Source organism: Acanthochromis polyacanthus, chromosome 23 (assembly GCF_021347895.1).
Source record: "Acanthochromis polyacanthus isolate Apoly-LR-REF ecotype Palm Island chromosome 23, KAUST_Apoly_ChrSc, whole genome shotgun sequence".
NCBI lineage: Eukaryota > Metazoa > Chordata > Actinopteri > Pomacentridae > Acanthochromis > Acanthochromis polyacanthus.
In genome coordinates this window covers 8,146,735-8,159,583 of record NC_067135.1, presented here as the reverse complement: position 1 = coordinate 8,159,583, position 12,849 = coordinate 8,146,735, and the positions used below count along the sequence as shown (strand labels likewise).

General features: G+C 40.1%; 1 protein-coding gene across 1 annotated transcript in view; it reads right to left on the bottom strand.

The window, feature by feature from the left end:
- The window catches only part of ppp1r14bb (protein phosphatase 1, regulatory (inhibitor) subunit 14Bb), a 35,836-nt gene extending 28,202 nt beyond the window's left edge, over positions 1-7,634 (bottom strand). Inside the window, exon 1 of the mRNA XM_022210298.2 lies at positions 7,007-7,634. Coding sequence (XP_022065990.1) covers positions 7,007-7,207 — 201 coding nt within the window. The 5' untranslated portion in view covers positions 7,208-7,634. The remainder of the gene's footprint in view (positions 1-7,006) is intronic.
- Positions 7,635-12,849: the final 5,215 nt, after the last annotated feature.

Genomic DNA, 12,849 nt, shown 5'->3' with positions numbered 1-12,849 from the left:
TTTTTCCACCAGTGGCTTCCTCTTTGTAACTCTCCCAAAAAGCTTTGGTTGATGAAACAAAGACAACAAGAGCTGATGCCAAGTCACTGAAGCTTGTAACTCCTTCAGAGGAGTCATAGGTGTCTTGGTGGCCGTTCTCACTAGCCTCTTTCTTGCAAAATCACTACATTTTAGAGTACAAGCTGCTCTAGACGTATGCCCTGATTTATTCTTTTCAATAACCCTTTCACAGTGTTGCTTGGGGTATTCTTTTCTCCTCGTGGTGTTGTTATATCCAGGACTACTGATTCATCAGTGACTGGACTCTCCAGACACCGATGTCTTTATATTACAATCATGCATCCCCCCTGATCTCCATTTTACCAGTTACCTGACTTCTAGTACTAACTGGCTGCACATGTGTTGAATTAGGTGAGTCACTTTAATACTTATGAAACCACTTATTTCAGATTTAATTTGTTGAATTCTGTCTTTACTTTGACATAAAAGAATCTTTCTGATTCATTCAACGATGAAATTTTCAAGGGGGTTGAATACTCTTCCAGTGTTACACGTCCTATTTTTCCTGTATTTCATAAAGTAGAATTGTATTTGTGTGGCTGTAAAAACATTTCAATGTTGAATTTGCACAGTTTCTATGTAAATGCAGGAACAGGAACTATTGTAACCGTTTCATGTAATGAATTGTATGAGCTGCACTTCAGCTGGCAGCACTTCCTCTTTTCCATGTAAAGAGTCACATTTTCTCGGCCTTGTTTGCTTCATTTTGTTTTCACTATATAGTCTCTGTGATGTTGCATTACTTCAAACAGATATAAAATGAACATTTGACATTCTTACATTTTGGAACAAATGTTTTATGCATAAATTGCGACATTAAAGTCGTCCAACGTGCAACACAAACGCAGACTGATATTATCTGGATCTGAGTGTTTTCAGCTCAGACAGCTGCGGGCACATTGTGAAAATTTCCAATGACTGATTAATGACTAAAAACATTTCATCAGAGTCTCAGTAGAAAAACTACTGTGCTCAGACAGGATTTCAAAACTCTTTTCATTCGATATCTTTGGTATCTAAGTGATCCTTGTGCACACAGTGGCTTACATGAGAGAAGTGGGCGAGTCGATAACGAGCGTCTTGTTCAGTTTCATCTTTAAAGAACAACTGCTGGGGTTACAAACTGATTTTTAGACCAACTAAAGCCCGGCTGGTGAGACGTGTGGGAAATCCCTGAGTGATTAAAGCGACACCATGCTCTGAAAAATAGGAAATAATGAAGGTAGAAGCAGAACTGAAAGCACAGGCCAATCCAACCTTTAGCATGAGGTGAGAAAGAGCATCACTGTTTGTTTACTCAGCTGTCAGAATCATTTAAGTGTGAACTACAATTAGAAGTAGAATCTTTGTGACCACCACTGTAGCAGGGAACACAAAAACACTTTCTCCCTGCCCGCTACTTTTTCCTTCTCCTCTTGCCATCCCATCTACTTTTTTTTCCCCCTCCTTTCTCTTCCCTCATTTACAGCATTCCTGCTCACCAATCCTGCCTCTGTTCCCACTCGTATTCCCATCTGTGTTTATGTGTGTGTGTGTGTGTGTGTGTGTGTGTGTGTGTGTGTGTGTGTGTGTGTGTGTGTGTGTGTGTGTGTGTGTGTGTGTGTGTGTGTGTGTGTGTGCGTCTTTGTGGCCACGTAGGACCCTGGAGTTTGGGGATTCGGTCCGCCCACTCGCTCCACCGTTAACTATGTAACTACTGGTCAGCTGCGAAACACTCGAGATGAAAACGGGAGAGAAAATGAGTCTTTACAGTCAAATAAAAAAAACTTAACAGGCCAGTTACCATGGAAATGACAGCACGACTGGAGTGAAATCTGATTATTTTACTAAAAGCGGGGCTGGAGACTCGCTGAGCGTAACCCACAGTTTGCTTTTCCCCAGAGTAAGCTCAAACTCACTTAACACCTCATACACAAACCCTCTAATAGAGTGGACGCTCATTAACAGAGAATATTCTTTAAAGAGCACCTACACGTGTTACGCGAACCGTTAACAGCTTTAAATCCTGACATTTACTGCCAGTTTAGGGTGCATTTTTTAACCGACCACAGTTAAATGTGAAACATAAACTGTGATATAGGGATTGTGGGATTTGAAGGCTTGATTGCAGCTATTACTCCCCAGCACCAGCCATGAATGCTTCGAGTGCAGTCAGATTAGATTTTATGTGATTTCACCTTCACTGAGGCTCGACTGATTAAACAGCCACCACGCAAAAGTCTGAAAGTTCAGATTAGATCAACATCAGATCGCTGGTTTTTCACTTCAGTGGACTGATTCAAAAATAATTTTCAAAAATGGCACTAACGAGCCTCCAGTTTCACTTAAAATAATTTGGGTGTATTGTTTGTTTTGTACCTAAAATATTCCAAATGTGTTGCTTGTGAAGTAAATGAGAGTTAATATACTATTTTATTTCCTTTCAGAGAACTGTTTCAACCTCTATGGTGTCGATTTTTCTTCATAAATCAAGTCGGCTGATATATTTAATCAGAATCTGCAAATGGAATCGTTTACTTCCCAAGATTTATTCCGCATAGCCCCTCACGACTGCAGAAATGCACACAAGTAACCCTGATCTGCTCCGTTGTGCACCCTAATAAAACCAAGGAGTGTTTCTTTAACAAAGCAAATGCCACATTAACATCAGCTGCAGGTATTCACCAAAGCTGCTTCTATTATAACTCAGTGACTCTAATTATAATAATGGAATAATGAAAAGTGGAGCTTCTTGGAAATTATACAATTCTACGTTTCTTTTACTAAATGAATGGAAGCTGTTTGTGTTTTTTTTCCCTCATTGCACGGCTAACCAACATAAACATTTATTAAGCCCTGTTGCCATGGATCCACGCTAAGGTTTGGCGCTTCACTATTACCCATAGCAACTCTGGCTGATAGGCTGACTAAGTGGCTGGATGAATATCTGAGGAGCTGGCTGGCTGGCAGAAGTGACTGGTTGACTGCTTGTAGCGTGTTTAAAGGGATTATATGAATGGAAAAATAGCTCATAATGAATCCCCTGCTGCACAGATTCCATGCAGCTTTATTATTAGTCGAAATATGCACCAACAATCGGAGAGAGCTAGAAAACGGGACGTTGATTGATAGGAAATAATGAAAAAAAAGGGGTGAAAGAGGAGAATGTGGATTAAGTCAGAAGAAAAAGAGCGACATGGCAAGAAAAAAACATTGTGAAAAGGAGTAAAACCAGAGCATGGTGCATGTGTTTGTCCTGGAGCAGGGTTGTCCAGGACCAGACCAGCTAAATCTGCCTCTCCAGTTACAGTGTTTTGTAGCACGTGCTCCATATCGCCCCGTCTAAATGAGCCCAATGTGTCTCCATCATTGAAGCGACTGTAAATTAATCTCTTTGTTGTCTAACAGCCGAGGCAGAGGCTGGATCGGGACAATGAAAAGAGGGGAACTACTGTGGATGAAAGCCAGAAGTAGGCATCATCATTAGGGATGAATGAGGTGCGAGTGTCCAGAAATGTAAAATAAATCTTTAATGTCTCATTTACATGACTATAACCTGATACGCCTGTGACCCGATTGTGAAAAATCTACGCGAGGCTCAGGTCTCACTGTGGAAAGGACAGACGGAATCATCGTGCATCCATTCCTGGGGTTTTTTGGACTCTGTTTGACCCTGTTTATGCTGCTGAAAAGCAGACTAACTACGAATCATCAGTGCATTAAAGCATGCATGACTGAGTGGATTACTGAATGAAAGATGGACGTGGGAGGGGTGAAAAAGATAAATATCCATTCCTGAAACTGAAGAGACTGTCTGGTATCAATCATTAGGATGCTGCGGCACACAATGGATTTAATAAGATCACTTATCAGCCATAGAAATCAAAAAATGTCTGCATTTTAAATTCCGCTTTGTCTACAAAATCACACCACAACACAGTACTATAAAGCTTTTTGCTCAGACTTTTTAGGCTCTGCAAAGTCTACACCCGGCATATTAATCCATTACTGGCAGACAATCAAAGCACATTGATTTTAAAATCCTCTCTGGGTCCTTTAATCACCTCTGCTGGCATTTGTAACTCAGCAGTGTCATTCCACAGGATATCCCTGTCACATCATCCATCACTACAGACTCTCCGTTGACAGGGTGAAGAACTAATTTAGTCCAAACAGAGGGTGACGGACTACAGTCTGGTTTTCTGGCATCACATGAGCAGTTCGTGGCTTTTTGCTGAGTGCTTTTACACTCGTGGATAATGGCTGGTTGCTTTTGGTCGGTGAACTGGAGTTTGAAGGTGTAAATATAGGTTTAATGGTAAAGCTGTCTGCAAAGCGACAGCGCACTGTAGCAACACTCAGCTCAACCCAACATGCTTGTATGTTTGCTTCAGGGAACATTTTGAGAGCATCAGTTGATAAAATGCAAAAAAAATTTCAAAAACACAACATAATTAAACAACTCCGGCATCCTCTAACCCGTAACCTTACTACGCTCCTGCCTTTCCTCTTCTGTAGCCTACAAGGAATTCTCCATACCTGTTAAGTCGTTGTATTCTTCACCCTAGGAATAGAATGTGGGTCAATGCCAGCTCAGTTGAGTTGACAAGAGCTTACCAACTACTGACGCCAGCAGCTACACCACAGCTGCCGCCAGGTTACATTACAGCCGCATGCGTGTCACCATGACCAAGGGTTTGAAGTGAGCTAGCCACTGCTAATGGTTCCACACAGTCACCACTACAGCAGGGAGGTCATTACAAAGGGCTGACTAGACTAGACGTATGACTAGACTCCCCCCCACCCCCCCCAATGAGACTCATCAGTAGCATTTGTCTCTCGTTTGACATAATCTCCTTCACCTTTGTGCACATTTTTCTTTACACATGCTCTGAACCAAACCAGACACGACTACACAAGAGCCAGAGCGTTTTTATCAGTCGGTAGTAGTACCTCGTTGCGCCACAAGGTGGAGTATCTTAATGTTTAACCCTCGTGCTGTCCTGTGGGTCAAAAGTGACCCGTTTTAAAGTTTGAAAATGTGGAAGAAAAAAAACAGTTTCACAAAATTATTTCGCTGGATTTTGGTTGATTTTTATGTGAATGTTCTTAAAGAAAATAATAGAAGTTGTGTTGATATATATGTAATCATTTCAGATATTTTTAGGATTTTTTTGGGAAGATTTTCACTCATTTTTTAAAAATATTTACAAGAATTTTGTTGCCAAATTTGGGGGATTATTTTTTAAATAAAACTTTGAAGCGAAACTGTTAAGGAATTATTGGAATTTTCTTTCTTTTTTCTGCAAGTTTTCAGAAATTTGGGGAATTTTTTTGCCGAATTTTTGGATTTTTTCAGATAAGGAAGCAATATGTTTTAGTGCCCGTAAATGAGGACAGCAACAGGAAGGTTAACACAGCTGCGACCAAAGGAGACAGTCATTTGGACTACATGAAGTTAAATAATGAGAGAGAGCATTATGGGAGTTTAGCAAGTAAAGGGCACCACGAAAAAGTATCCTGTGATGCTTAATGACTGCCAGCCATAGCTGAAGTGCGTCATAATGATGGATAAGTTACAGTGGAGTAGATGTCTGCTGAGTTCATGTAGTGTTATATTTTTTTCTGACTAACTAGGCTGCAAATTATAAGTTAAGAAAATTGCTTACAACTTGCATCGCTAATTGCTACCATGGTATATGTAGGCTGATATAAAACCTTCTTTTACAGATCATAATAGAGAAAAACATATGCCGGCTAATTTAGAAACTGTGTCATTGCATAATGTGTCCAGCAGAGGAGCTAAGACTTCAAAGTTTTACTCTCTATACTGTCTGCAGCGCATGTAGCAGAGTATAGCTTAACAGACAGCAGTGTGGAGTCGAGTGGTGCTGCCATGCTAAGCTGCTACTTAGTGGGTAAAATACTTTTGTGGAAAGGTAATAAACTTTTTCAATAAACCTAAAACATATGAATGAGCAATACCAGCAGCAGTTTGCGCCCCAATCATCGGCATTAATCCCAAAAATGCAGCTTTTGTCTTAATTTCTATATTGAAATGTTATTTTGCACTCACACTGTTGCTGTACATCCTCTGAACCAAACCAGACACCACTAGACTATGTTGTACAAGATAAAAATCATATTTCATAGAACATAATAGAGAATAATAGAGAAAAAGATGCTTGGGATAACACTGAAACTGTGTCATTGCATGACTTGTCCAGCAGAGTAGCTCAGACTCCATACTTTACTGTCTGCAGCACATGTAGCAGAGCATGGTAGTGTGGAGTAAAGTGGTCTAAGTCGCCAACTAGTTTGTAAAATCCATTTCTGGGAAGTTAATATGCAACAATTCCATTATTTAACCTATGCGATATTAGTCTAACATATGCAGAAAAAAATATGAGCTCAGTATCACACGTTTTTGCCTTCATTTTTACACTCACTTCATTAACTTTTTGTCTTTTAAACTAAAAAAAGCTCCCAAACAGCATCTAAACAATACATTAAATAAACTACAAAAAGACCGGAAATGGCTCATCTATTAATAATGAATTAATTTAATTCACAGGTGTGCTTTAAAGCGCCTCAGCCAATCAGAACAAAGAGCAGAGTGTGTCGGTTTCATGGTCGGGCTATAAAGGTACCTGTGCTGCATTTAGCTACCTGTGGGGAGGGCATGAAGTTTAACCACAATACACGACTGAAATGCATTAAAATTAGACATTCACACTCTTTGTATTTACATTTCCAGCTTCTCTAAATTATCTACTTGCATATGGGCCACATACTGTAGGCTGTGGAGAACCGGAGCTAGGCCAAAAGCACCGACAAAGGGCCCGGTAGAGCCCTTTATCAACAGTTTGCTCCGGTTTGGACCCATACTCCTGCTATTACTTATCACCGCCGCCTAATCGATACCTTTGATCGGCTTCGAGGGCCGCTTATTGTTTGGAGTCTTTACCTCACAGTCGTAGAGGTCCGTTAGCTGGTCGATAATCCACTCCTCCAGGTTCAGTCTCTTCCTCAGCTCCTTTCGGTCGTATTTCACGGTAACGCGCCCCTGCTTCCGAACCGGAGTCTCCGGCTCCTCCGTGGTGCCGGCCGGCGTCTGGAAATACACCCGGGGCTGAGGGCTCGTCTCCGGGCTCGTTACAGCTGCCATGGTCGCTCGGTTTCTGGGGGGAATGGAGGGGAAAAAAAGGAAAACCTCCCAGTGTGTGGAAGTGTGACTGGAGAGGAGGAGGAGGAGGCTTTTCCGCACTGAAAAATCCCGGCTGGTGAATGTGTGACTTGAAATCCCCCCGAAGAAGAGACGAGCGACACGCCGGACCTGATGCTTTTGTTGTCCGAACCGGCTCGAAGGGACTCTGGGCAGCGGCTGGTCGCCTCCACGGCACGAAGAGGAGCGACGGACGCGGCGGAACGGAGAGAGTAACCGGCTTATTGGGCTATTTACAGCATGCAAAGTGTGCTTATATAAAAAGAGAAGCAGCAGCAGAACAGCCGGCCTCAACTCTTCATTCAGTACAAAGAAATCTCACGTCTCCGCTCTGCTCCCCACGAGAGCTGCGTGCGCGCTCTCTGGACTCGAGCGCATCCCACGTAGGGACAGAAAAAAGGAAAACCTAATGTTGGTCCACTGTCAGCTTAGGTTTATACTGGAGTCTGCACTGCAAACAACAACATGAAAAACACTAAAAATCCTTTTAAAAAGCTGCATATATATATATATATATATATATATATATATATACACACATACATATAAAATTACTAGAAAAAATCTTAAAACACTAACATTCCATATCTATTAAAAGAAATTAACTGTTATATTACAGATTTTACATCTAGTGCTCAATTTTACACTGTTGAAGAAAGAAAGAAAAACTATTAAACACTGTTAAAAGGCAGTGAATGGTGTGAGAAAAATTATGTAAAAAACAGTGGAATATAGTAATTTTCAAAAGCTGTTAATATAAAAAATATAAACTAAATCTAAACATTTAAATGCAAAATACAATTCATTCTTTTAAGTGTATTTGTTGAACAGGTTATTGGTTTAGTATTTTTGTTTTGTTTCGTTTAACAGATTTTCCCAGTTAAATTGCACACTGTGATAAAGCAGCATAAAAGCAAAAAAATCTACATATATATGTACTCATATATATATATATATATATATACACACACACACACGTCACCTCTCAATAGAAATTAACATTTGTACCTTTGCATCATACTAATGTACAGATTTTCTGCATAATTCTACGACTGTTGCCTCAATTTATCTGTCTAATTCATTTTTAGGTTTTTGAGTGCTTAATTCAGTTTATTATGTCGAGTTTTTATATTCAGACAATTAAAAATACAATGAAACATGAAGTTGAATGAACTCCCTCCTGAAATTTCACGAAACTCATTAAATTTATGATAAGCTAATATGTGCGCAGTTATTGAGAGTTAAAACTAACCAGAGACTGTTCTGTTTCTAACAAGTCATGCTTGTTACTTTCCATAATAATGGCATTTAAATTCTAACCATGACAAAGGTTTGTATTGAATTCAGTTCTTAAAACCACACATTTACTCAATAGTTACCACCTTAGAGATTGCCTTCTGTTGTCTTCTAACTCTATAAAAGAACTCTTTAAACTAAAAAATGTCACATTTAAAGCAAGTTTGCAACTACTGTCTGTCATTTACATGTCAACTCAACTGAATATCTTAAGTTTATTAAATTTGTGTTTTTAAGTTCAGCTAACTCTGCTACTTTTACCATTTTAACCAACATAAACAACATAGGCTCACTTAACTCACACTTTTAAGTCAGCGGGAAAATTTGTGTGTCAAGTTGAACAAACTTAAAGTGATTTACAGCATATTTCATATTAATATGCTTACACACACTTGGCACAGCTAACATCAACTACAAACAACTAAGGCTAATTTTTCTTTCCTCTGTGTACTTTCACTCCCATTATCCACAGCTGCCTATTCAACAGCCTAACCTTTGACAAGCTGACTTTCTAAATAGGCTATTAAAGGCCATTGTGTGCACCATTAGCCTGCAGGAGGCATTATATAGTCGACTGAAGACCTAGATTTCCGTGCACTGTGCAGCTCTTTGTCCTTACACAATATTTACACACATTTTCCCAGAGGCCAAACTGCTTCAAACAGTCCGAGTATCCTCACAACTGTTAAAACGCTTCCTCTGGAATGTGTGAAATGCATATGCGCAAACTTTCACACCTATATCTCACATATAAGCACAGATTTCACAACAGAAACCAGACTACATCCCAAAATGAGCTTACAATCTGTCCCACAGGTGGGAGAGCAGCTGGAGTTTCCAGTTTGGATTCTCTAGATTTGACTTTTGTGCTTCATATCCAGGCGATAGCAGCGTAAACCCACTGGAGGTGTTCCATTAATAGGAAACCAGTCGCATTTCTTCACAGTTCCTTCATTGTGCTGCACCAGCAGGGAGTCCCACACCCGGCCAGGCTGCTTAATAACAAGAGTTTTAATAATAATAGGAGTGTGAAGTGAAGGGGGAGGTAACAGAGGGAGAGTGAATTCATAATGTCTGCCTCTTGCCTCTTCCTTTGGTGGGAGTACGGGGGTGTTCACATCTGTCAACATGCTCATATTAGTGTGCGTGTGTGTGTGTGCACGTGTCATAGCGGCCCAAGCAACCATTTCAGAGACAACCATAGCAACAAGACATAAAAACCTGAATAATTCAGCAAGCATGTCTGAAACTTACAGTTGAGTAAGCACAGACAGACCAGCACTCATACACACGGTGACTACATGTGTGCTTTCAGATAAAAATGCATCACTTTTATAAAAAAAATAACACTTGACACAATCCAAGTGGGTCGCCAGGTAATAGAATCAAATGTATCTGCAAACTATGTGTGCTTGCAGCCAACTGGACTTGTGTGACCTGCTGGTGATATTTGGGTTTTTCCATTTTATGTCAGACAAAACCTCAGGAGATGGAGGTCATGGTGAAGTTGGCATGTAATATTAAAACTCTAGTGAGAGGTAAGAGGTACAGCTCTACTATATGTAGTACGTGTGAATGTGCCCGTTTGTGAGAAAGTGTCATGAGCTCAAATAATCTCCCAAAGAATCTAAAGATTGCAAATGGCCATAAAACTGAGCGTATTAACTTCTGTAGTGAGACAAAGAGTGACCTTTGTGGCCTGAGTAGTGCAAAGACTGTTAAGCAGCGTGGGAGAACTATACTTACCTAGGAGTAAAATGTACAGCAGTCCTGGGTCAGTGGTGACACACAATACATTACAATGTGATACAATAAAAATCAATGCAATACAATGATGTAATCTAAGATATGATGTAATGTATGATAAACGATACAATATGATGACACGACACAGCACGATACAATATGTGATTATGTAACACAGTATGACATGATACGATATGAGAAGATACAATAAAATATGTGATGAGACTAAATATGCTTTACTGTCCACTGAGCGTAGTTTTTCTTGAGCTAATGTTGCATTTTACATACAGAGTACACATACATGTGACAGTCAACCAAATATCTTAACTTAAATATTCTGTGAGAATAATGGCACAAGACAAGCTTCAACGAGTTTTAAAGATGCACAGAAACAAATAAATTTTACTTCTCCAGACACTTCTGATACGACTTTTCGCAAAAATTGGTTAAGGAAGTTACACATTGTTGCTGGTTAACAATGAAACGAGCTCAGTGTGGCAAATGCAGCACAGCAACTACTGTGCAGTACAATTTTAAAGTATTTGGACTTAAATATTCAAATTTTCTGTATCCTTCTATTTGAAAAGCTAACATATTTAGCTATTCTCAAAAATAAGCAAGATTAGAGAAACAAATGTTATTTTGTCCCACACTCATTAATCACCTCACAGTTCCCTAATACTTAATATTAAAAGTCAAATAATGTGAAATAAAAACACATCTGGTATAGCAGTAGTGAATTTGTTTTTAACTTGCAGCTTTAATAAAGTTACAAGCAGCGTTGGATGGGTCCTCGCGTCGTTGCTGGTCAGCGAATCCACACATGTCCACCAGGTGGTGCTGTGACTGAGAATGTATGTCATTCTATAGATGTTTCATCCTGTTCCTCTCAATTCCACTTGATCTATCAGATCTCAAATCCTGAATGCCAAGACCTTAGAAAAACTTGTTTTTTTTTAAATTAAAAATATATTTTTAGAAAATTCCCTCCCTGCCTCAAAGACAAGTTCATAAGCATCCTGACATTCACAACACTTTCACTTTGATTTTCATGTTATGACACAAACTCACATTATTTATTGACTGTATCTAAAGATATTAAAAGATATTTTAAACTTAAATTCAGATATTAAATTATACAATATAAAATAGAGTAACTTAAATTGTATTATTGTATATACTAGGTCATTAAATCAATACGTACCACCTGGAGCTCAACGCTCAGAAGACAGTGGAGATGAGGATCAACAACAGATGATTTTCCTTGACCCAGCAGAATCCACAGAGGACCAGGAGCAGACCGAGGAACCTGAGGAGTCAGGTAACAAAAAGCCATGTCCAGCATCAAACAACAACTGACGATGGTTCTTATAGGACGCCAGGACCTGATTAGCTGGCCTCCACCTGCACATGATCTGCTGATGACAGATGACACACACCTGGACTCCTCATCAGCACAGCTACACCTGCAAAGAGAGCCCTGCCACAGCTCACAGCCTAAGCTGTGGCTATAACAAAACATGTGAGTTTGCATGTTTTAACACCTTATTTTCCAAAGAAATTAAAACATTATTGCCATCTGCAGATTGCACTTTAAAGAGAAGAGCCTTTATTTGTCACATTGAGATAAAACAGAGTAAAATGTTCCCTCTCCAGACTCTACAGCAGAGCCTGGTATTTGCCTGATCTCACACCAGCTCAAGAAGTGATTGCTGGATGTGATAAAGATGAAATGTAATAGTTTACGCCACCATGAATCTGATTGTAACGTCCACACTATTAGAAAGGTCGATTAGAGCATTTATGACTATTTGCTCGGTGTCATAAAGGGAAGTGGGCTGTTTGATTAATACGAGCAGCTCCAGGTTCAGCACATTCTGATGTTGCATATAACTTACAGAGGTGGTAATGGGCCGGTTCATACACTAAAATGTAATCTGTCACACATGTGAGAGAAGCAGAATTATGACTAACACATTCTGCATTTATGGGCTGCACAGTGATGTAGTGGTTAGCACTTTTGCCTTGCAGCAAGAAGATCCTGGTTCAAATCCCGGCCTGGGCCTGGGATCTTTCTGCATGGAGTTTGCATGTTCTCCCTGTGCATGCGTGGGTTTTCTCCGAGCACTCCAGCTTCCTCCCACAGTCCAAAAATATGCTGAGGTTAATTGGTTACTCTAAATTGCCCGTAGGCGTGAATGTGAATGTGATTGTCTGTCTGTATATGTAGCCCTGTGACAGACTAGTGACCTGTCCAGGGTGTCCCCTGCCTTCGTCTGAGTCAGCTGGGATAGGCTCCAGCACCCCCCGTGACCCTATTGAGGATAAAGCGGTGTATAGAGAATGGATGGATGGACATTCTGCATTTCCCCCAAGTGCTGTGTTTGATATGCACGCTGTGTAAATGTGGGTGAGTAAAACTTCAGTTTCATAACTCTGGAGGACACGCACTGGCCGTAGTAAATGTTTGAAATGTTCCAGGTGGCGCTGTGGAGCCATTTTGCCACAATCAGGTGAAATTTCCCTAAAACATGAAATGGTTT